Raw genomic sequence first — 24,485 nt, forward strand, 5'->3', positions numbered from 1 at the left:
AATAAATCCTTTTCCCAGGTGCTATCCAATTAGTTGTTCAGAGTAAGTACATTAATTCTTCCAAGTCTCTAAGTGTTAATGTGTATGAAGGCAAAACTTGAATTGCAAAATTGCAGTTATTGAAATCACTGACATAACAAAATGGAATTTGTATATTTTATACTAGAAAAGAACATGCATTTCCTTAGAGTTACACCTTATTTTCCAGTTTTAGTATTACTTTCACTATCCACAATTAAAATTTAGATAAGAAAAAATATTAAATTAATTATAATCTTACCATTGTTGTCTCTTGAATGGATCCAAAACTGTTGATAAAAATGTTGACTACTACATCAACGGGAATGCCTGTGAACAAAAATTACAGATAAATAAAAATAAAGTAGCTATGAATATCTTGGTCAGAATTTTCATATTTTTATGGTTTAAGTACTTGATTTTTATTTTTTCCAATTCACATGTGATGTAAAAAAAATTATAAATCTATGGTCTCAGTATACCACGTCTGAAATTGCTACTTACTAATTTTTCTAAATAGGAATCAAATGAGTTAAGCTGTATTTTATATATTTATTCAGAAATATTTCTCCTAAATTATGGACTATGGGAAAATACTTTTATCTTTAAAAATTGTTTTAATTGAGTTGATGCATTTAGCTCTTAAATTATAGACTATGGGAAAATACATTTATGTTTAAAAATTGTTTTAATTGGGCTGACGCATTTACTTTAAGAAAATGTAAATTACTGTGTAAAAAACATCATTTAAAAATGTTTTTTTCATTCTTATAATCATTTTAAATTCTTACTTTAATTGGTAAAGCAGTATTGAATAAATTTTACTTATAATTACTATATTTTGATTTTTAATTCATGAAAATGCAAAGTTAATCAGATATAAAACAAAATCTTTATAAAATTTTTGCCCGGCCTGTTGGAAAATAATTTTGAAAGTTCATGGAGTGAGAACTAAAGTGTAATGTTGCGAATTTCTTTCTTGTTTTCTTTTTTTTTTTCTTTAATTCAAGGCGGGCCCCCTGGTTGGGCTAACAAAGGGAAAATGTGAATATGGCCTTTCAGCTACATAAGCACTGACTGATGAAAACCAGGTGGTGAATCAATATATGGCCGACATGTGACAACTCAGACCATGGCTCTTGTTGAAAGTAACTGAATAGGTTCTGGTAATGAACAAAAACCCCCTGTTTTTACAACATAGTCATATAACTTCAGTTGACTAGAAACAGCTGCAGACTCTTTTACTGTGAGGGAAAAAAAAAAGTCAAGTCTTATAATGTTAATCTGATCTACATTAATACCTGTCCTTAACCAGCCATAAGGATTACAGTTTTCCAGAGATTTTTTTTTCTTATAAAGCTTTTCCTAACTAATCAAGATGACAAAAAGAAGGGAGGAAGGAGGGAGGCAGGGAGGGAGGCAGGGAGGAAGTCTGCACACCTATACAATCTTCTTGTGATTTTAATTGCAAGTATGGTTTTGGTTCTTCAAAAATGTGATAAATGGTAATATTCTGTTGAAGTAAAAACAATCTATGTTGTAGAAAAGAGTCACTTTTATTCACAAAGTCAACATTTTTAAAAATGACATGGCAATCTTTTTTCAGCAAAAGAGTACAAGGAATTTTTTATCAATGTGAAATACTAACAGAAAGTAAAAAAGAAACTAAATATAGAACTATTGTCTATCTCTGAATTAGTACACTGCCATTCCCCTACAAATTGTAACTTTCTGATGGCTGTGAATGAAACCAAGATCTGTATCCAGAGCAAGAGTTTTAAATCACTGTGGATAAGAAGACAAAGTATTTAGAAAACCCATTTTACAGAGGTTAGTTTATTAATTCACAATGTGCCTTTTTTATTATTATTTAACTGGGAAACATGAAACTTTGAGAATATTTTGCTTATCTTTGAACATTTCTGCAATTAAACTGCTGTGAATCTAAGCACATTACAGGACAATAACATGTCAATTTGAAACCCTGTTTTAAATATCACAAGTTAAGTGTTTTTATACAAACAAAATCAATTTCTAAATTGCAAAGAATGACGATTTGGGGGAGATAACAAACCTTTGAAATTTGGTCTTATCCTGGGATCATAGCTGACCAATAGCCTATTCAAGATATTGCTAGTGGAATTGGCAGGTACTCGGGCAAGATCCTCTGCTGACTGCTGGCTATAAGAGAAAACAAAACAAAATCCTGATAAGTATTTTGAAACAGCGAGCAACAAGAATGGGCAGTTTTCACTGGGGAAAATATTTTGTTTTTTGAGACAAATCCTCAACTCTAGCATAGCTTTTCCAAACAGAGGTCAGTGAAAAGTACTAGACATTGTTAGAAGCCCAAAAGATATCTGTTATAAAAATAAAAAACAGAAAAGGTATTTTAGCACTTAATTTTACCAAATGCATGAAACACTGTCCTAAATATCCATTTACTTTCTTTTAAATAAAATTATTATACAGACATCTTACTTGTCCTGACACAAGCTACAATCAAAATGCAGACAAACACAAAGGGAGTATGTCTTACTGTCCTGCCAATGGATTCAGTGAGATCAAAGAAAAGACAGTGAAACGTTCTTGGGGTGAAAGGGTTATATCCAACTTTATTTCCACGGTGTCAGGTCAATCACTAGAATCCCATCCACTGACAGAGAGTCTGCAGGCAGCAAGCTGGTCTCTGGGCCTCTCTGCCCGCACTGCCATCCTCCAGGCCTCTGTCCTCGGTGTCTGCCACCACTCCAGCCTCTGCTCTGCTCTCCTGCAGCCTTGCAGCTGTGCCACCGTGTCACCCAGAGCACTGGGCGGAGCTCTTTATATAGAGTCAGTAATGATGCATTGCCCACACGTGTGTACTGAGTTAGCCAACCAGGGCCAGGTGAGGATACTGGCCACAGGAACTTTCATTTTATCCGCACTCCACCCCTCTAGGATTCTCACCTCTTAATCTATGTGCCCTCAATCCTCTGCAATGGTCCCCATGCAAGAAAGCTGGAGCATTGCAACCAAACTCCATAACAACAGAGGCTATGAGAATATACAAATAACAAAAATTACAACAAATTATAATAACCCTAAAACTGGAGGAGATTCATTGCATCTTGACTGTATTCAAACCAGTTCTAACAAATTATAACCCTCAAGCCTGAGGAGATCCATTGCCACCAAGTGGTCATCCTGGCTATATTCAAACCAGTTCTACTCAAAGGAGTTAACCAAATGACCATGGGTGGGCCTTAGAATACCCACCTTCTCCAGCCTCTCCAGCATAAAGTCTTGCAGACACAGGCCAGTCCTGTTGCTTTATCTTGCCTTCTGGTACATCTTCAGCAGCCAGAACTGCTGCTCTGGTCTCAGTTGTCACCATAGCTCCAGTCATCCAATTTCTTTCTGTCTGCTCCTGCCTTTTCAAGTCAACCCACATCTGGGTCTTCCTGACCTTCATGGGGCCTTTAAATTCTTCCTTTGAGAAGCAGACTGTATTTCCTTTTGTGCTTGAGCCCGAGGATAGAAGCGGAGCATGGAGTGGTCCACAGCCTGGGGAGGGGGCTGCACCTCTCCTGGAGGAACCCACAGCCGCCAAGTCCTTCTGGCTTTCCACCAGCTTTCAAGCAGGTGGGGTCTCACCCAAGGAGGGGTTGATGCCTCTGGCACTGGCAGGGCCTACCCTCACCTGCTCGTCAAACCTCCACTCCTCCGTTTCTGGGGCTGACAGCTCCACTACATCCTTCACCTGCCCCACAGCACCTGGAAGCCTGCACTCCCATCCTGCTTCTTCTCATGCCGCTCCTTCTCAGGCCACAGCACTTCATTGTGATGCCATTTCAGTCAGCTTTCTCTTCGGGTGGACCCCAGTCTTCCACCCCTTCACAGTACCACATGTCCACAGGGAACAGTTGAATGTGTCCCTGTCTATAGGTAAAGCCTGCTGAAAGACTCCTTCCACGAGGGCAACCTGTTCTTTTTCCTCGGTCAACAATGAATCCTGCCAACTATGCCAATTGTCTTGTCAATGGGTTTCAGCCCTGGGCAGGTTCCCTATGGATTCAGGGTGACTAAAGACATGACACATTCTTGGGGTGAAAGGGTTATACCCAACTTCATTTCCACAGTGGCAGGTCAATCACTAAAATCCCATCCACTCAGAGCCAGTGTGCATGTAGCAAGCCAGTCTCTGCCTGCAGGCCTCTTGGACCACACAGCCATCCTCTGGGCCTCTGTCCTAGGTGCTGCCACCACTCCAGCCTCTGCTCTGCTCTCCTGCTGCCTTGCAGCCATGCCACTGTGCTGCCCAGAGCACTGGGCAGAGCTCTTTATATATAGTCAATTGCAACGTTTTGCCCACACATGTGTAGTGAGCTAGCCAACCAGGGCCAGGTGAGCTTCCTGGCCACAGGATCTCTCATTTTATCTACACTTTCCAGTAGGTTTCAACCTCTTGCCAATAGTTGTCAGCCCCAGGCAAGTTCACTATGGATTTAATGTGACCAAAGAAATGAGAGTAGAACATTCTTGGGGTGAAAGGGTTATACCCAACTTTATTTCAATGGTTGCAGGTTAATCACTAGAATCCCATCCACTCAGAGTGAGTCTGCATGCAGCAAGCCAGTCCCTGCCTCTGGGCCTCTCTACCTGCATAGTGGTCCTCCAGGCCTCTCTGCCCACACAGCCATCCTCTGGGCCTCTGTCCTCAGCATTGCCACCACGCCAGCCTCTGCTCTGCTCTCCTGCAGCCTTGCAGCTGTGCCACCGTATCACCCAGAGCACTGGGCAGAGCTCTTTATATAGAGTCAATAACAACATATTGCCCACACATGTGTGGTGAGCTAGCCAACCAGGGCCAGGTGAGAATTCTGGCCACAGGAACCTTCATTTTATCCACAGAGTGCAATGTGATAACAAGAAATAGTAGCAAAAAAAGTTGCTTTTTAATAACATACAGTATTAACTTTCTGCCTAAGCTAATGAGTATGTGATACTTTAAGATGGTATGGCCAGAGATAGTCCAAATATTTCTGAAACAATCATGCTCACATTTATAAAATGATACTGCCCAAGAAATACACAATGAGTTTTCTCATCCAGTTAAATACATGGTGGGGGATGGAGGGAAGAATTGGTAAAAGAAGGTTCTCAATTATCAGATCAATTAAACAAAGAAAATACCTGACAGAGCTATAAAATACAGCTGTCCCTTTCTCTCTCTCTCTATATATATATTTGCTGTCAACTATCAAAAAGAGGAAAAACTGCCATGTTTTTCCATTTTAATTAACTGAACAATGAATCTTGACTAAGTTTAGTTGCTTGAGAGCATTTTTTTATACAAGCAATGTTTCATTGTTTATGATGTGTTTGGGTTGGTTTTACCACCTGTAAGTTTTGCCAATGCACACACACACACACACAAATCCAAGACAGTCACAAGAAAAGTTCAAACTATTCTTGGAGCATCTAGCACTGTCTATTCAGTGTCAATTTCATAAATAAAATATTATGAATTGATACAGACAATCTGTTTAAGTAGATATCAGGATTCAAAACAGTAGAGAAACAAATGAAGGTAATTAACTTAACCTCCTGAAGGTGTAAGAGCTTATATAGATTTTTTAAAATTGCTTCTCATAGCCTTATCAGCTTCAGTATCACAGCTGCAGGGACTTGGGGACTGGTAATGAGAGTTCCCATTTTATTGCAGGTGAAATTGTAACTTCTTTAGAGACGGTTGTTATCCCTTACCAAAAGATAGGAAACTCTAAAGAGAATGACAGTATGTGGGAAAACTGAATATTAGGATGAAAATTAGTGTTCAAACCAATTTACAAGGTTTCTTATTCAGGGGAGAAAAACAGAATTAATTGTTACAAACTACAATTGTATTGGATCAATTAAGGACTGCTATTATTGTGTCTTGTTATAAAATCCTTTATAAGCATATTCATTTTAAGCAATGAAATAACCACACAACATAAAGACAACACTCATTTTAGTAGCCGAGAACTTTCTAGCCTGATTTTTTTCTTCCATCTGGAAAGTGTGGTGGAATATGCCATCATACAATATGCCTCTTTGGCATAAGGATTATTTTGAGCTAAAGGCACTTGAGAAACAGCAAATGCAGAAAGAGGCTTTCTCTGAACTCTTCTTAGCTGCCTAAAGACAGATCCTTCAAAAGGAGCTCAATTGTCATAAATCCTTACTGCCATAGTTCCATCGACCAGTAAAGACTGACTCTCATCACTGGAGAGGGCACTAGAACTGGACACCACACGCAGACAAACTGCCACTATTATACCTCACATCTATACCTTTAAGGGCCCATTCATCATTCCTAAAAGTCATTTACTCTCCCTTAAGAGGCCTACCTCCTTTCTGGGTTTGCCCTACTAAGGCTGTACTAAAGCTTTCAAATTTCACCACTTTGTTAGGGTACTTTTTTTTTTTTTTTGCTGTGATGTCCCTGAGGCACATAATATTAAAAATTAATAAATTTGTACTTTTCCTGTTAATATGCCTGTCATCAGCTCATAACACAGAACCAGCTATTGAGATAAAGGGAAAAGCTTTTCCTCCTCTACAGGGTAAGCTGTGTCAGTCACACTCATTTTCTAGCCCATCTAACAAACTACACCAAACGTTCTTCCTCCCTTCACTGGTTCAGAATAAACCCCCTCCCTGGAATATCTTAACTTCCATTCTTTATCATACTAACCTGAGCCCAACTTGTCCTTTAAAATTGCCTTTCTAACCAAATGCTTGCCTCAATGTCTACAGGGGACACTCGAATGTCTTCCTGTCCATAGGTGCAGCATAGGTTCTAAAGAACACAGACTGATAAATACGTTGTTTGGCAATTGTTTTGTAGTTGTTTTTTCTCATCTATGTGTACTACTGAACAGACTAAACGCAGACAGTATGATTCTTGAGGGAATCATGGCTTCTGTATTTTGTAATTTCCCACAATTCCTGTATAGTACTAAATGCACATTGACTCAAGTACTTTCCATCTGCCAGCTTTTCAAAGTTGCCTTCTGCCTCAGGATACCTATAAATGCTACTGAAGCAGCAGGTCCACACATCATTTCCAGATGAAGAAGAGTACTTCTTCCTGAGGTGTCCTCTTAGAAGAAAGGGCTTCAGAAGCTTCCCAGCGTTGGCCATTGCTGAGCCAGTCACTGTCAAGGAGGAAGAAACAACCATGACTGGCTCAGATCAATAGTCTGCTACCAACTGGGATAGTCCGGAATAGATGCTGGAGAACCAACCGTTATGTCCATCACATTCTTTCATTTGAAAATCACAAATACACACTTTATTAAACAGGAGAAAGACTAACCACATAGAGAGACAGAGAGCTGTTTTCAGCAGACAGAAAGAGTGTGCAGCAGGTGGATAAATGGAGCAATAGAGTATGTGGTACGTGCAGAAACTAAGACACAAGGTAAGAGACTTTTCTAAGGTGGCAGAGTCAAGAATGAAACCTGGTGATCTTGATTCCTAGTTATTTCACGTAAGCCTGTCATAATGGAAGTGAAATATTATCTACTTCTAATTAGCATCCACATGTTGCTTTAAGATATATGTATTACATTATATAAATACAGATTATATTATACCTTAGGTTTTATTAATCTTACTCATTTTTAGTATCATTCCTCATAGGAAATCTGAATTTGCCCTTTGTACAGCTTATCAACATCACTCTTCCCTCTAGCCATCTCTAAATGCTTTTATTTCTCTCCACAGTTAAGGAAAATCTTTCTTGTTAATGAAAACTAAAAAAAAAAAAAAACACATTGTAATTAAAGAAAGAACATATCAAATGTTATAGTTCCTTTTCTTGTGTTATTTGTGTCAACATATATTTTCAGGTCATTGCTGTACTTAAGTTGATATGAATATCAATAAACAGTTCACCTTTCTTTATATTAGAAATTCAGAGACTTTTTAAAATGTAAGTGAAATCAAATGTAGTTTATATTCACATGCATGAATTCAGGGATTTTTTTCCTACCCAAATCATTTTTTTTAGTTCAGTCAATACTAAACTAACATTAAAGTCATCTCTACACTTTTAAAATATATTTAAAGATTTTAGACAGCTATGCCATTTTCTTCCAAAGAGTTGAAATAATTTCCATGGAGCATATTTTCCTATGTCTGCATTTTACTATACATAACCTCATAATTTAGAAAGTGACTAGTTATACAGAATAAGAAGGTATAAAAAGAGTTAAATAATTTAAGTAGATCACACATTTAATGCCTGTTTCATTATTAGAGTCCTCATAGTCCGAATCTCAGTCCAATGTTTTATCCATTTGATAAAACCATTTTGTTTTATTTCAAGAAATCTATCAACAATTCTGCTATTATTACAAAACAGGATTTATTTTATGGGAATATGATATTAATTTAAGAAAGTAACTTACTCTACTCTAGCAAAGTGATCAAATAACTAGAGAATATAATGTTTTATATCAAAAGCTGTTTTACGACCAGACCTCTTTTGTTCACTTGCCTAAACTTGAACAATGTCATTACTAGTATGTAAAGTTATGCAAGGAATGTATCAGGCTGTATAGCTGTATGATGTAATGTTTTCCAGCACAAAAGGAAAAATCAAAAAATTTCTTTCCAACAGGGACACTCAGTTTTCCATTAACTGTAGAACATTCTTATTTTTACGTGACCGTTTAGTGGCTACATGGCAGAGTTCCATTTCAAAACTGTTGTGTATGAGCAAACTTTATTCATCTTCTCCCCCTCAAACCAGGAATTTGAATCCAAATGGACTGCTTTATTTTTCCATAGAGGTAAAAACACAACAACAATGGTCAGAGGTCTTCTCAGACCTGACCGTATATGGCATACACCAGCCTGAGCAATCTGGGTGTGGGAGCTGCACAGCTTTTAGCTGGACATGAACTGAAGCAAGCATGTAGCAGCAAGGAAAGAACAAGGTACATAACATGTGTTGGTTGTATTATTTCTCCTTTTTACTCTAGAACAGTGATTCTTTACCAATTTTTTAGGTTACAGACACTGTTGAGAATCCGATAAAAGCTATGTTCTTCTCTGAAAAATGCACATGAAGTGTGCAATGGGGAGAAATCTGTGGACCACTAACTAAGCAACTCTCCTTCATGGAAACAAATGCTCGTATCCTTATCTAAAGCAAGAGAAGAGAATTTTATAAAGTAATCAAAAAAATAACTAAATGTGACAGAAAGTGCAAAAAATAAAATTATGAGAGTATGTCAAATGGACACAGAAGCCAACTGAAAGATCTTCCAATGGCCACATCTGGAATGATTTGAGCAATAAAATAAAGTTGTATTCCTAAGTATAAAATAAAAACCCACAGGTGTATGGATATAAATAAATGATTATATAAATAAATAAATGGGGAAGGACAATTCTCCTGTGCAGAATTCCAAATACATCCTCTGCTCTCAAACTAGTAGAGCGTTATCTCCCCACTTCTTAAGGTGAGCTGTGATTTCCTTCCAAAGAGTACAGTATAGAAAGGGGGGACTTCACAGAGGAGATACCTGAAAAACAGTACCTCGGCCAGGTGATTCACCTCAGTGGTGATTAAGTCAGATTAACTTTTGTTAATAACAGTTTATCAATATTGTTTGTTTTTTTAGTTGTAAAAAATGTGCCATACTCATGTAAGATGTTAATAATTGGGGAAACAACATGCAGGGTGTTCATGAACTCTGTACTTCAGCAAATTTTCTATAAATCTAAAACTATTCTAAAATAGAAAGAGAGGGTGGGGGGGAGTACATACTCCTCACCAAAGAAAATCCACACATGGCAAATAAACAAATAAACATGATGCTCTACATCTTATGTCATCAGGGAAATTAAAATGAGATAATTTACTACACACCTATTAGAATGGCCAATATCCAGAACACTGACCAGACCAAATGCAAATGAGGATGTGGGGCAACAGGGACTCTCATACATTGCTGCTGGGGATGCAAAATCGAAACAGTCACTTCAAGAGACAGTTTGGTAGTTTCTCACAAATGATCCAGTAATCTTGCTCCTTGGTATTTACCCAAAAGAGATCAAAACTTAATGTCCACACAGAAAACATAAAGAGATAAAAGGCATCCAAACTGGTAAGGAAGAAGTTAAACTGTCACTATTTGCAGATGACATATTAAATATAGAAAAATCCTAAAGACTGCACCAAAAAGTTATTAGAACTAGTAACTGGATTCAGCAAAACTGCAAGATACAAAATTAATACACACAGAATCTGTTGCATTCCTATATACTAACAAACCAGCGGCAAGAGAATCCAGAAGACAATTCCATTCACAATTGCATCAAAAAGAATAAAATACCTAGAAATAAACCTAACCAAGGAAGTGAAAGGCCTATACTCTGAAAACAGTAAGACACTCATGACATAAAGACACAAATAAGGGGGAAATCTTTCTGTGCTCATGGATAGGAAGAATTAATATTGTCAAAATGGTCATCCTGCGCAAAGCAATTTACCGATTCAATGCAATCCCTACCAAAATATCAACAACATTTTTCAATGAACCAGAACAAATAATTCTAAAATTCATATGGAACCACAAAAGATACTGAATAGCCAAAGCAATCCTGAGAAAGAAGAACAAAGCTGGGGTGACTACACTCCATGACTTCAAGGTCTACTACAAAGCTACAGTAATAAAAAATTATGGTACTGGCACAAGAACAGACTCATAGATCAATGGAACAGAATAGAGAACCCGCATATATATAATCTATTAATATATGATAAAGGAGCCATGAATATACAATGGGCAAAGACAGCCTCTTCAATAACTCATGTTGGCAAAATAGGGCAGCTACATGCAAGGGAATGAAATTGAATTACTGCCTAACTCCATGCACAAAAGTAAACTCAAAATGGACCAATGATCTGGAAATAAATTAAGCCAGTAGTTATCTATGAATCCAGATATTTGTGGGGTTATTTTACAGTATTTCTTTGTGTTTGTACTTTCACATTGATAATATAACTTATTATTCTCTTTTGACAGCTTCTGTATTTACTCTCCATTCTGTTTTCACAGATTAAACTGTGAACAGGTTTATAAATACAGTGAGTGATACCTTTTACACGATTAGTTGAATTTAATTAGTTTATATTTATTTCAAACAATGTTTTTATTGGTATATGTGTATGCATGTGGCACATTCTCTTGAGCTCTTATAAGCCAAGAATCATAATTAAGAATAGCATTCCACAGCATTCATTTTTCCTTACCCCACAATTGGGCTTAAAAACTGTTGGATCCCGTGGAAATATTTTCAAACCTTGCCTATCCTCAATTATTCAATCACATCATCGATGGCTCAAAGAAAAATATTTTTCACAAAGTAGAAACATTTGGAGAGATGCTGAATTTTGGATACAGGCAATTGTCACATCTCATCAAAGCCTACGGCCTTTTTTAACTCCATATCATATGTAAGATTTCTCATCTTATGGATACTATAAGTACTTATATGGCACTTTCCTCTCACAGTGTAAAACATACATTCTCACCATTTCTTACTGGTTTACTAATTTGATACAAACCTAATGAAATGAGGAATTAAATCTTACAAACAAAATGTTTACTGTGCAATTACTTTCTATACTACACAGAAACAGTATTACATCCTGGCTCAGCAAGTAAGAATCCACAGTAATACCTCTAACTCTGCTACTAACTGCAACTGAAACAACAATTATCTTTTTCTCAATTTTCCATACATAACATAAATATAAAATGTTTCCTTTCTGATGTAACTGAAATTCTAATTAGATAAATCCCAGACTCATACACCCAATAAAGTTAAGTGAGGGTATAATTGAAGAAATACTTGTCTGAGAGTCAAGAGATTGGAGTTCTAGCCCCAGACAAACTCTAAGATTCCCATGATGCTTGGCAAATCACTCACCCTCCCTTAGCCTCAGTAGACTCACCTTCAAATCGAAGGTTTCAATGAGGTGATCTCTAAGATTCCGTTCAGTTGAGAATCTGTTTCTACCTGTGGTACCACATCCCCTAGACTGCTCCTTCAGAATGGAGGCCACTGCCAGAAATGCTGGCTGTTTATGGTTTTGATCTGGGTCTCTTCTGGAAGAGCCTTCAGCTAAAGGAAGGTGCCTTGCTCTGGAAGAAGACTTTGCTGTGGTGATACAGTGGTATCCCAGCCCCTTTTATTAACTGAGATGACTCCGAAAGGCCATCCTGGCTTCCAAGCTCCCTCTGGCATCAGCTAATGATTCCACTGCAACTGCAATGATCCTGTGTCTGAACCTGCTTTCCTCACCCCCAAGAGGTCTTCCAAAAGCAATCCTTTCTGCATGTAAATCTGCATCTCAGAGAGTCTTTAAGAGAGAACTCCACCTACATTATCAGCTAAATAAGATTCCTTAAAAAACAACAAAAGCTTAACCTTTATGCAACTATCAATATCCTACATTTCTCATTTAGTCATTCCTGAATCCAGTTAACAAAGTTCTTGGGCATTTACTATATGTCATGCATGGTGCCATGTGCTGGTTATGCATTTAACAATAAAGCACAAATGTTGATTACTCTGATATAAAAGTGATACTGAAAACCGTGGGTTCAGATTAATTTGTCGAGCCAGCTTTGGCTGTGCACTGAATTCTCCAGAGAGCACCCAGATGGCAGATGTCCAGCCCTGCCTCCCCTCCACATTCAATTAGTTTGGATGAAACCCAGGCATTGCCAGGCAACTGCACCCAGGGAGGGCTCTCCCTGAGTACCAGATGAAACAACCTGGACAGGGGATGGTTCCGGACTCTGAATAAGAAAGAATTCTCGAACAGGTTGGAATAATGTAGGTAAGGAAGGAATTCATTAAAGCAGGGGTAAAAAGGAATGGCAGCTGCCTTGCAGGCAGCTGAGAGCAGGGAAGTGTAGAGGGAGGGAAAGAAAGCTTACACAGGGCAGATTCCCTTGCCAACTCCTAAGCCGGGGTCACTCGGCATCCCGTATCAGCGTGGATCTGCACAGTGCGGGGACTAGCCATTACCACCCCAGGATTTGAGGGGGCCACAGAGCAAGGGATGGAGTGCGATTATATTCTGAGAACTTCTCAAAGAAAAGAGATTTTCAGGCAGGCTACTAAAGAGCAGATCACGCAGCTGCAGTTCCTTCCAGGTCACCCAGGTGGTGGGAATTTTCAGACCTAAATCATAGCTCTCAGAAGCCCTCCCTGCTTATCAGGAGTAAATGGAGGCTGGGAAGTAGAATGAAATAGCAAAGAAACAAAGAACTTACCACTGGAAGAGTGCAGAGACAAAAACACAGTCCACAAAAACAGGTGAGCAGTAAGAAAGGTTTATTTAAAAGAACACACTTAAAGAAAGGAAAGTGCAGTCAACGCTAGAGTGGAGCCATGCTTTAAAGGCCATGGATTCTGTCTTTTAAGGATTTTCAGGAATGTGACAAAGGGCCAGGGGTATAGACTATAAAGCAGCTTCAGGATGCTTATCACCAGTGAGAGACATTATGTCTATTCTCCTTTATTGTGAGTCCTCGAGGTAATTCTTCAAAATTAACTTAACACAAGAAATTGGCTGGTTCCTCTCCAGGATAGCAGCTTCCCTCTGGAAACATATCAATCTTGACCGCCTGCTCTGCCCCCAAAGTGGGATGAGTTATTTTCTGTTTGCTAAAGAATATGTTAGGAATCTTACCTCCTAACTTCCTGGTTATTAAAATGGAATCTTAGCCTTAAGGTAGAATCTTTCCTGTTCTTATATACTGTTTATATCTCAGCTTTTTGGACAATTAATCATGATGCTTGCCCCATGTCTCTGCCCTATCTCACAGGGGTCAGGATTTCAAAACTCTGATAGATGAGGCACTTGTTAGAAAAGAGTTTACAGTCAGAGAAAGACAATGAATTGTCCTGAGCAACTCCAACATTTAATAAGCAGCTGGAGGAAGACAAGCCAGTAATTAAGACAAAGAATAAACTGCTCAAGAGGAAGGAAGAAATCCAGAACTGTGTGGTGTCTACAGAACTCAAGGGAAAAGAAAATTTTATAGAAGGGTTAGTTAAATGCCACTGAAAGATTAAGATGAGGACTGAAGACTCTCTGTGAGATTTAGCAAAAAACAGAGCTGTTTGTTAGCTGAGAAAGAGACAGAGGCAGACTGGAGTGGATAGAACAGTGAGGATAAAGGAAAGAAATGGAACGAAGGAGTCCATCTATTAGGTTTGACGAGGAGGGATCTCACAGAGATGGAATCAGCAGCTCTGGACTCTCCTTCCCTTCATGGACACACTGACACAACAGCAACACAGATTAATTCCCTTTGTCAGAAATCCAGAAAATTAGTTGAGAGGCTTCGTCACCCAACCAGATGCAATGAAACCAGTAGAAAAAGCAGAGACCCTTCCTGCCAGAGTCCCCGCCCCTGGCACAGCTCAGCAATGCCATCCAGAGGTTAGGCTCGGCTTTCAGCTTCTCCCAGAGGATGGGGAGTGGGACCTCACATCTAACATCCCGGCTTTCCCAGGTGCTACCTTGGGGACTGGCTTCTATCTCACCTGTGTGGTACAATGATGGGGCCTGGCCTGCACTCCTGTCCCGGGACCACAGGTAACAAAGCAGCGGTTAGATCAAGCAGTACCCACCACGGCCTCTCCCACACCCTCAGCCCACAGACATTGGACCACAAACCTCAGTTCCTCCCAGCGTCTGCACCCCCAAGAGCATCACATCCACGACGCCCATGGGGTGGGAACAACGTAAGTGCCCATTGTCAGATGAATGGATTAAAAACGTCCATATCCATACGATAGAATACAATTCAGCCTTAAAAAAACAAAAACCCTGCAATTAGGCAACTGATGAGGATGATCCTTGAGGACATTATGTTAAGTGAAATTAGCTACTCACAGAAACATAAATACTGCAGGATTTCATTTATATGAGGTATCCGAAACAGTCAAACTTACAGAAGCAAAGAATAAAATTGTGGTTGGCTGGAGTGAGAGGGAAATGGGGAGTTGCTCACAAACAGGCAAAACTTCAGTACAAAATGAGTAAGTTCTAGAGATCTGCACAACACTGTGCCCGCAGAAAACAACAGTGTATTATACACTTGAAAATCTGTTAAGAGGATAGAGTTCATGTTGTCTTCTTACCACAATAAAATGGAAAAAAAAGTTAATAATTCCCATTGACAATTTCTCCCCCAAAAAATCCACTGTATATATACATTTTATATTATACATATATATATATATATATCTTTGTGTGTGTGTCTATATCCATATAGACACACACACAGTGGGTTTAGACAGGGTACGGTGAAGGCCTCCAGAAAAAGCAAAGCAGGATAATTTCAGTCAGAACAGTGTAATAGTGTGCAAAGATACTCCTACCGAAACTCCTTGCTAAACATTAAGCAAAGTCAGAGTCACACAAATTCTTTAGGGTAGAAATACCAAGTTAGGAATATAGGCATCCTTCAGTGAGATTGGTTAAAACAAAAGATAGCCTCCAGGCAGGAACCAGTTAAAAAATAGGCAACTCAGTATAAAATAAGATATAAACCCCTAGCAAAGCCCAGCCATGAACTCTCTTGTCCCAGTTCTGTCCTCTCAATTTATTTTTAAATAAAAGCTTCTCCCTCACTTGCCTACCTTGCACATTTGTGAAGTTCATTCTTCAACTCTGCAAACAAGAACTCTGGTATCATATATATATATATGATATATATATAGATATATATATATGATGTGTGTGTATATATATACACACACATACACACATGCATATACCATATGTATCTGTGTATATATATATATATATATATATATATATATACACACACACACAATATGTGTACATATCCACTCCTAGGCCCTGAAAAAATACCAGGAAACAAAACATACAGACCTGCCCCCATGAAGCTCACTGATTCATGGAATAACTGGCCACAGGACAGGAATCAAATAATCCCAAGTTCCCATTCCTTAAAGAGCTCCATTTAGTGTTTGGGTCTGTATTTCATAAGACTTCAAATAACTATTATCACAGGTCTAGCCATGTTCACGAAAAGTTGGTTATTCCAGTGTTGTGGTAAATATCTTCATTCCCAATTAGCTTGCTTGCATTGTTTTCCCATGTATGATTTTTCTCTTGCTTACTTTTTCATATAATGTTTGAATATAAATTAGAAACAGAATTGAATCCATATTATGTCAGTGAAAATCCTAGCATTTTGTGTCCATCTGTATGAAAATACAAAAGCTGATTCTGAAACTTATAAGTCAATGCAAAGGACCTAGAATGGCCAAGGTAATACTGAAGAAAAACAAAGCAGAAGACATACAGGCATTCCTCTACAGTGAAAAGAGTATGTTATTGGCACAAGGCTAAGCAGTAATACAAAAGTGGGACAGAACAGAGAAGCAAGTGATGGACAATAAAGGTACAACTGCAGTTTAGTAGAGTAAGGGCAGTCTTTTAAATAAATGTGGTGCAGTAACAAGATGTGCCTATTTTAAAAAGGAGTCTTGTCTCTACCCCACAACATATACCAAAAATAAATTGAGTGGATTAAATAGCTAAGTGTGAAATATAAAACAATACACCTTCTAGAAAAAAATACTGATTATCTTCATGACCTTGGAGTAGAGAGTTTTTAAAAAAAACACAAAGACATTAACAATAGAAGATTAAAAAATCAAATGTTATTAACAATAAGTACTTTGATTCATCACAAGATACCATTAAGAAAGTGAAAAATGCATACCAAAGATTGGAGAAAATTTGTAGTAAATATACATGACAAAAAGTAACATAGAATGTATAAAGAACTTCTGCATATCAATAAAAAAAAGAAAATTTTTAAAAAACTTGGGCAAACACTTGAAAAGGAACTTTGCAAAAGAGATAGGGGAAAGTCCAATAAATACACGAAAAAGCACCAACATTAATTATCAGTGAAATGCATGTGAAAAATCACAGTGTGGTATCATTATACCCATGCCAGATGGCTAAAGTTAAAATAACTGCTGATAATATATGTAACTGAAAAAATACATGTAACTGCTGATAAGTTTTTACATGCATGTGGAGCAACTGGGACTCTCACACATGGATGATGGAGTATAATTGGAAAACTGTCCATATTTCCTAAAATTCAATACTCACATACCCTATGATATAGAATTTTCATTCTTGGGCATATGCCCAACAGATATGAATGCTTTTGTCTACCAAAATACATGTGTAAAAATGTTCATAACACTTTAAATGAACCCAAATAACAATGATCCCAAACTAAAAACATTATGAATGTTCATCAGTGGTAACAATAGCAATAGTGGAACTTTACCTGAGCTCCTCAGACATTGGGATGCTGAGAAATAACTCCACCCTTTTGTGTTCCGGGCAGCACCTTACTGCAAAAACCCCTCTCCCCAGATGACCTAAATAAGACTCAGAGACAACCCCTTGTTTATTTATGACAAGACCAGACACCCTCTAAACTTCTCTTTTTCATCGCATGAATGAGTAGCTGAACTGTCTTCACTGACCAGTGGAGATGCCTGTAAACATATCTTGAACCAACCTGGTTAGGCTTCTTTCTTCCCCACGGGCCCTTCAATTTCCTCTTGCCCCTGAGGTTATCAATCATTGCAGAGCAGAACTATTCTTAACAGACTCCTGCAAGACCTGGCTGGCAGGAAAGAAAAACTGTCCAGTTTTGCCACCTGCTCCTTGCACTCCCCAAAACCTGGTTGCATCCTACAAACAAAAGCCCTTTTTGCCTGACTTTTAAGATGCTTACAGGTCTCAAAGTCAGAGCATTCTCCCTATTGCAACAATCTTTTCAAATACAATCTCTTTACCTAAGTTCAGATTTGTCATTTGACAATAAAGTGGACAAATGGAGAGTGATGTATTCAAGACAATTAAATTCTGTACAGCAATGAAAAGGAAGAAATTACTGCTACTCCAACAGAGATCAAATGTCACAGATACAATGTTCAGCAAAACAAGCCAAATACAAGAGGACATGCTGTTATGGCTCCATTGATATGATGGTCAAGAACAGGCAAAACCAATCTAACGTGACTAAAATCTGAATAATGATTACTGTATGGATGTTGGTACTGACTAAGATACGGTATGTGGGAAATTTCTAGAGTACTAGAAATGTTCTGTATCTTGGTCTGAGTGATAGATTCATGGGTAAACACATGTGTAAAAAGTCACTGAACCTTTGAGATCTGTGTAGTCCCTGAATGTGTGTTGTACCTCCACATTTAAAAAATGAAAATAAAATCAGTTGTACAAATTTAGGTGCCATAGTACTTCTCAGCCCATCAAAATCTTGTATAAAAACTGGCAGATAATTTACAAACAAACATTTGTCATAGATTTATACACTTGTAACTTGGTGAGGTTAAAATTACAGCAGCCATGTTCCAGTTCTTAGGGTGGGTAATGGATACACAGGAGTTTATTCTATTATTCTTTGAATGGTACATCATTGTTATACATGCTTTTGCTATATGGCTTTATAATAATTTTAAGTTATCAGCATATCATTTAGAGCCTTCCTAAACCATATACTGAAGAGCTTGCCTTTGGTATAAGGCTAAAAATTATGTAGCTTACAGGTTTTGGCTTGAGAGGCACCATCAGTGATTAAGCATACTGCTTCTGGAGCCAGGCCACCTGAGTGCGATTCCTGGTTTACCACTGACCAACAGTATGGCTTTAGATACTTAATCTCAGTGACTGTTAGCTCATTTGTAAACAGGACTAATAATCCTAGAAAATAACTGCTTCTGAAAACAGATCTTTATGAAGCAGTTATTTTAGGCAATTTAAGCAAAGAACTCAAGACAAGTACCTAATATTTTGTGTTATATATCAATTCACAGTAACCCATCTTGTATCATAAGCACAGGAAATCTATTAGAAAAGCAGTTGACTAGTCAGAAAAGAACTGAGTCCAAATTAGTTGATGTTTATCAGTATGTGGTTTAGTTAAACAAATACATAGGATATCCTAATTTCTTACATAAATATGTACTGTAAATTCATGTATTTTCCAAATCAATACACTCATTCTTTTATTTCTAGAAATGTATGGTACTGAGCTAGTAAAAGAGAATATTTACTCTCTAAAAACCAAAACTTAAAAACAAGCTTAAGTAAAGAGTGGCCAGAGCAGAAACTGGGAACTGAAATTAGTAATTAAAGCATCATAATTTACCCTTTAGAGTAAATCACTACACAGGACACTACAGAGCCTCTGGATAAAGGGACTTCTGCTGTCAGGGAACCTAGTGCACTGAGTGCGCTACTAAAGGCCACTGCCACTACTTGGCATGTTTTTGGTTTAACAACTCTCTGCCCCTTCTGTTTGTAGCATTTCTAATGTGTAAAATTATTTGTAACATAGAGAAAACTGTCTATTTTGAATTGCATCTTCATTAAAATACCTTCAGGCACACATGTCTGAACAATGATGCATGTCCCGGATAGAAATCCCACTACGAGATACAAGGCAACAAGTATGAGTGCCATTCGGAGAGATAAACTGCTTCCAGGCAATAAGCAGTGGCATCTGGATAATGAAAAGTAAGCCTCTTTTGTTCCTATCAACCATTGTTTGGAAACCAAGTAACCTTTTATTGAATGAGCTAGAATCTACAGGAGTCAATTATAAAGAATTTCTGTTTCTCCCAGCACCCAACCAAACCTGCTCAGTGAGCTAGAACTTCCACTGTACTTGGATGAAACCTCCAGCATATCTCACAGCATTTCAGTCATTTCCCAGATAATAAAATGTCCCCAGCGCATTTTCAGTCCACGGAAACTGTCACTTTTATAGTTCAGATTCCCAGTCCATGGTAATAATCAAAAATTCTGAGCTTGATTAAAAAATGAAACCCCTTTCATCCCCAGCCAGGTCTTCCTCAGACAGGGAGGCCCACCATGGGGCTGGGGGCATGATTACGTTCTGCTTCATTAGTTCACAGCATCTTTGCAGGGCTCTCAAAGCCCCTCTTGGAGAACCTGTAATTTCAATCACCAGGAAATGGCCATGCCTTTCCTCCAGCTGGCAACTCCTGACTCCACCTTCAGCCCCAGGCATTCTGTCCACACCTCACAGGCACACACTGTTGGGGTTCCATTACCTTCCTAGGCCCTTTTGGGTGAAGTTCCTTTGTTTCAAACTTCAAGCCAGCACCTTCTCACCCACTCTTCCTCTCACTGTGCCGCTGCCTCATTCTCTGTTCTCTCGTGTGACCCTCATGCGAGTCACGGTAAATACTCCCAAATCCTTTTTCCCGACAAACAGAAAATGCATTTCCATCTCATGGCAGCCCTCTTCCCTGTTCTCCTACCTCTAGCCGGTGGTCACAGCCGTGCCTTTGACTTCTCTAGTGTGAGGCAGCTACCAGTCCACTGTGAGCCTGCCAACGTGCAGGGCACACGAGTCTGCCTCTCACAGGTTGGAAATAAGGAAAAGCACTTTCCTCCGATCTCTAAGGCATCGTATGGAAAATGCCACTGCATCCACCTCCTCCAGAGAATTTCTCCTACTCGGTCTCTTGAATCTTAACCCTTCTAAATCATTGAGGTAGACGTTGAACCACTAAGGTCATAAAATTGTTCTCTTTACATGACATATATAAGAGGTCTGTTTCCTAACTGTGCTCTGTGGAGGTTCTTGGCTTCTACTGTTTTTGTACTTGGTCCTTGAGGCCTCAGCCAAAGCTGAGACAGAAAGGATCCTACTTCAACTTTAGCTGTCCTTAGTGGTCATTTCTTAAAGAAAATATAAGTAATTACAGATTACTTATATAAATAACATAAGTAAATACTAATATTTACTTAAAATTAAATGTGATTAAAATGTTCTTTATATCTAATAAGCAATTATTATTTCTATAGTATGGTTTCTGTTAGGACATAAGCACAAAAGACTTTCAAATACAGGTGATTATAAATGACTACAGTTAGACTTTATTTAAAGTAGAAATTTAAGAATTTTCACATGAACTAAGACTTAAGAATTATGAACATTATCACTTAGAATTCTAGCAACTTGTTTTTATAATTAAATAAAATTCTTTGTCCTAATTAATAGTTTAATCAGCAATTGATCATTTCTATAGGAAGATACCCAAAAAAACTGTTTCAAAAACTGTTTTTATTTCTGATATGAGAAGTTTAGAATAACATTTAAAAGATAGTAGCAGTTCATGTCTTATAAATTATATTTCTTCCTCTGCAAGGTCACTGTAAGAATTTTATCTGCTATCCATAAGGAAATCTTAATATTCCTGTTCAGATAGGGGTTTCCCCTAAATTGTACACATTACTGATAGGTAATTAGTGCAACACTTTAGAAAGAAGCCTCCAAAGACAAATACACAAGTATACGGAAAGGAAACAATCTGAAGTTCTGTAAACTGATCTTTTGGAGCCCATGGACAAAGAACGATGAACCACAACTAGTTACCTATTGCATGGCACAGGGGTATCAGTCAGTTAAAACACACACGGGTTTTACAGATCCTGTAGGGTTATGTGATGGAGATTTAAGAGAAATATAGGTGATATTATGTTCTGTATCAAAAGATTTTGACTCTTAAAACTCCCCAAACAAGGGATGTTATTTTGAATCTGTGTTTTAGTGGAGAATAATGGCAAGGTTGGTAGGTGTGATATGCTAATAACAGATGAAATTCCTCTTTGTTCCCAACTTAATACAACTTTTTAGCAAATAATGGCTTACCTAATTTTCCTCTATCTATCCTTGTGAACCTCAGAGATAAGTTGGAAAAAGAAATGAAGATGCTACTCAAGGTTACATTTCCCACTTCTCTACAGCAACCACTGCAGCAATTGTCCTCTCTCTTGTGTAGCATAAACTTTCTGTCCTAGAACCTTCTAATCAGTTTACAGATATGCTTTATTGTCTTCCATCTGTGAAAACCTCTCCCTTCACCCTCCATCCCCTCCATTACAGCCCATTACTCTGCCCTCTTTTACATCACAATTCCTCAGAAGAATTAATACTTGCAAATTCCCATTTCTTCTAATGTCTTTTAAATCCAATCTAACCAGGCTTTTGTAATCATCATTAGAAACAAGTCTTGTCAAGGGCGACAATGTCGTCTAGCTCAATGGCCAATTTCTCAACCCTCACCTCTCTTGATCTAACAGCAGCACTTGACATTATCGATCCCTACCACCTTCTAGAGATTTTCTTAACCTGAGTTCTAAGTAAAAGGCATTACCCTGGTAATTTTGGTCTTATTTCACTAGCGACTCCTTCTCATTCTCCTCTGCCTGTTCCTTCATTTCTTTATCTTCATCCTCAAACAGTCGTTTCTGCCATCGTTACTTTTTTAAGTTACTTTTTGGGTGATCTCATTCAGTTCATTAATTTACAACTCTCAAATTTATACCTCCAGACCACACATTCCCCAGAATTTGACTCTATTCAGCAACTTGGTGGACATTTCCTCTTCAAACTCTAGTGGATACCCCAGCCTTAACATGAACAAAGCAAACTCCCAGATTCCCCTGAAGTCCTGGCTCTCTCTGATAGACATCACAGGAAAGGGAAAGTTCATTCTTTCTGCTGTTCAGGCCCAAAACAGGGGACTCATCCTTGAAACGGCCTCCCAGGCCCTGCATGTTGAGCATGACAAGCTTTCCAATTCTTCCCATCATCCAGTCTTCTCCTGGTCCCTACACTGTTTTTCAACTAATAAGCTTGACTCAGAATCGTGGTGTTCAGTGTCCCTTCCCTGAAGCATGGTCCCTGCAAGTTACCATGATATTCATCTTCACTTCTTTCAGCTCCTTATTCAAATCTTGCCTTGTCAGAAAGATCCTTTTCCACCACACATAAAATAAGAACTCTATGACCTCAATTTCCCTTATACTGCTCTAGTTTACTCCTTGGCATTGATCACTATCTAACATATTGAAAATTCATATTTACATGTTTATTTCCTGTCACCTACTAGTATTAAATGTCTTGAGAGCAGGAACTTTGTTTTGTTCATAGCCATATTGCCAGCACCAGGACAGGGCCTGGCACACAGCAGATGCTCAATAAATCATAACTGAATAAACATTATTCATTTTAAACCATGAAATGGGAAGCAGTCAGTAAGTCAGTTAAGTGCCAGAAGGACATCATTTTCTGTTTGCTCTAAATTAGAAATTTGCTTTAAGGGTTGTGAAGTCCCAGAATATAATATAAATGCCCTCAAAATACTAATGATTGCGCCTTTCATTTAAAGTTGCTTATAGGACTACTCCGTTTCATCCCATTGATAAACCAGAACTGACTATACCTACCTAATTTTGATAAGATGATGCACAGTTTCTCAAAAATAACCTACCAGAGTTCATCTTTATCATGGATATATTAATGGCAGCTTCAAATGTCAATTTTACCTTTTTCATGTAATTCTTATTCTAGCCAATCCAACCTAATTTACCAGAGTTCTAGTTCCCCAACCCATATGATACTAAATATTAGTCTGAAAAATTTTGTCATAATTAATTTTATTTCTTTATCATTTAATTGTGCATAGAGTAGGGATTTCATAGAGTAGGTGACTTCTGTGCAGAGGCTGGAGGGAAAGGAAGCATGTAACTGGTAAAAGGGAGAAGGGACAGGGTAAATTCTAGGTGACTGCAGCACACGTAACAGTGCAGGCTCACAAAGACCTGGAACCCTAAGAAGCTCAGCATGCCAGGAACATGCTGGAGGTGGGGGGCAGAACTGAAAAGAGAAAAGGCTGGCCACAGTCAGAGACATAAATGATTAGATATACATCGAGAATTACAATTTAATCTGTTAATACCATAGAAGAGCAGTTCTGAAAGTGTAGTCCTCAGATGCCTGACGGTCCCTAAGATCTTTTCTGGGGGCCCACAGAGTCAGACTGTTTTCATCATCATCATCATCACCATTATCATGATTTAAATGCTATTTCCTTTGTTTCACTTTGCTGACATCTGCACTGATGTCACAAAAGCAAAGGTGGATAAAATTGCTCATGCACAAACCAAGAAAATAATACTTAACATGAACTAACAGTCACTGTATTCCTCATTTCTATACACTAACAATAATAAATACATAAAAACAAATAAAACAGTGTCCTAAGTGTGTTCTTAAAGAAGCAGTAAAAAAAATACTAATTTCATTACATTTTGGAATGCAAACCTAGTGAAATTAAAATTTTTAATATTCTGTGTGAAAAAAATGGGAAGTATCCATATAGCACTTCTGCTGCACACCAAACTCTGATAATCCTCCTAAAGAAAAAAGTGCTTGGGTGACTGACTTATTAGCTGAACTAGACACTTTTTATGGAACACAATTTTCATGGAACAC

General features: G+C 38.1%; 1 protein-coding gene across 2 annotated transcripts in view; it reads right to left on the reverse strand.

The window, feature by feature from the left end:
* GLRB (glycine receptor beta) overlaps positions 1-24,485 on the reverse strand; it is a 93,784-nt gene that overhangs the window by 48,181 nt on the left and 21,118 nt on the right. For both annotated transcript variants that reach the window (XM_073232537.1, XM_036992958.2), the window contains 2 exons: positions 2,093-2,199; positions 281-348 (listed from right to left, as the gene is read on the reverse strand). In XM_073232537.1, the coding sequence (XP_073088638.1) occupies positions 281-348; positions 2,093-2,199 (175 nt within the window). The remainder of the gene's footprint in view (positions 1-280; positions 349-2,092; positions 2,200-24,485) is intronic.

The sequence above is a fragment of the Manis javanica genome, chromosome 3, assembly GCF_040802235.1.
Source record: "Manis javanica isolate MJ-LG chromosome 3, MJ_LKY, whole genome shotgun sequence".
Taxonomy (NCBI): Eukaryota; Metazoa; Chordata; class Mammalia; order Pholidota; family Manidae; genus Manis; species Manis javanica.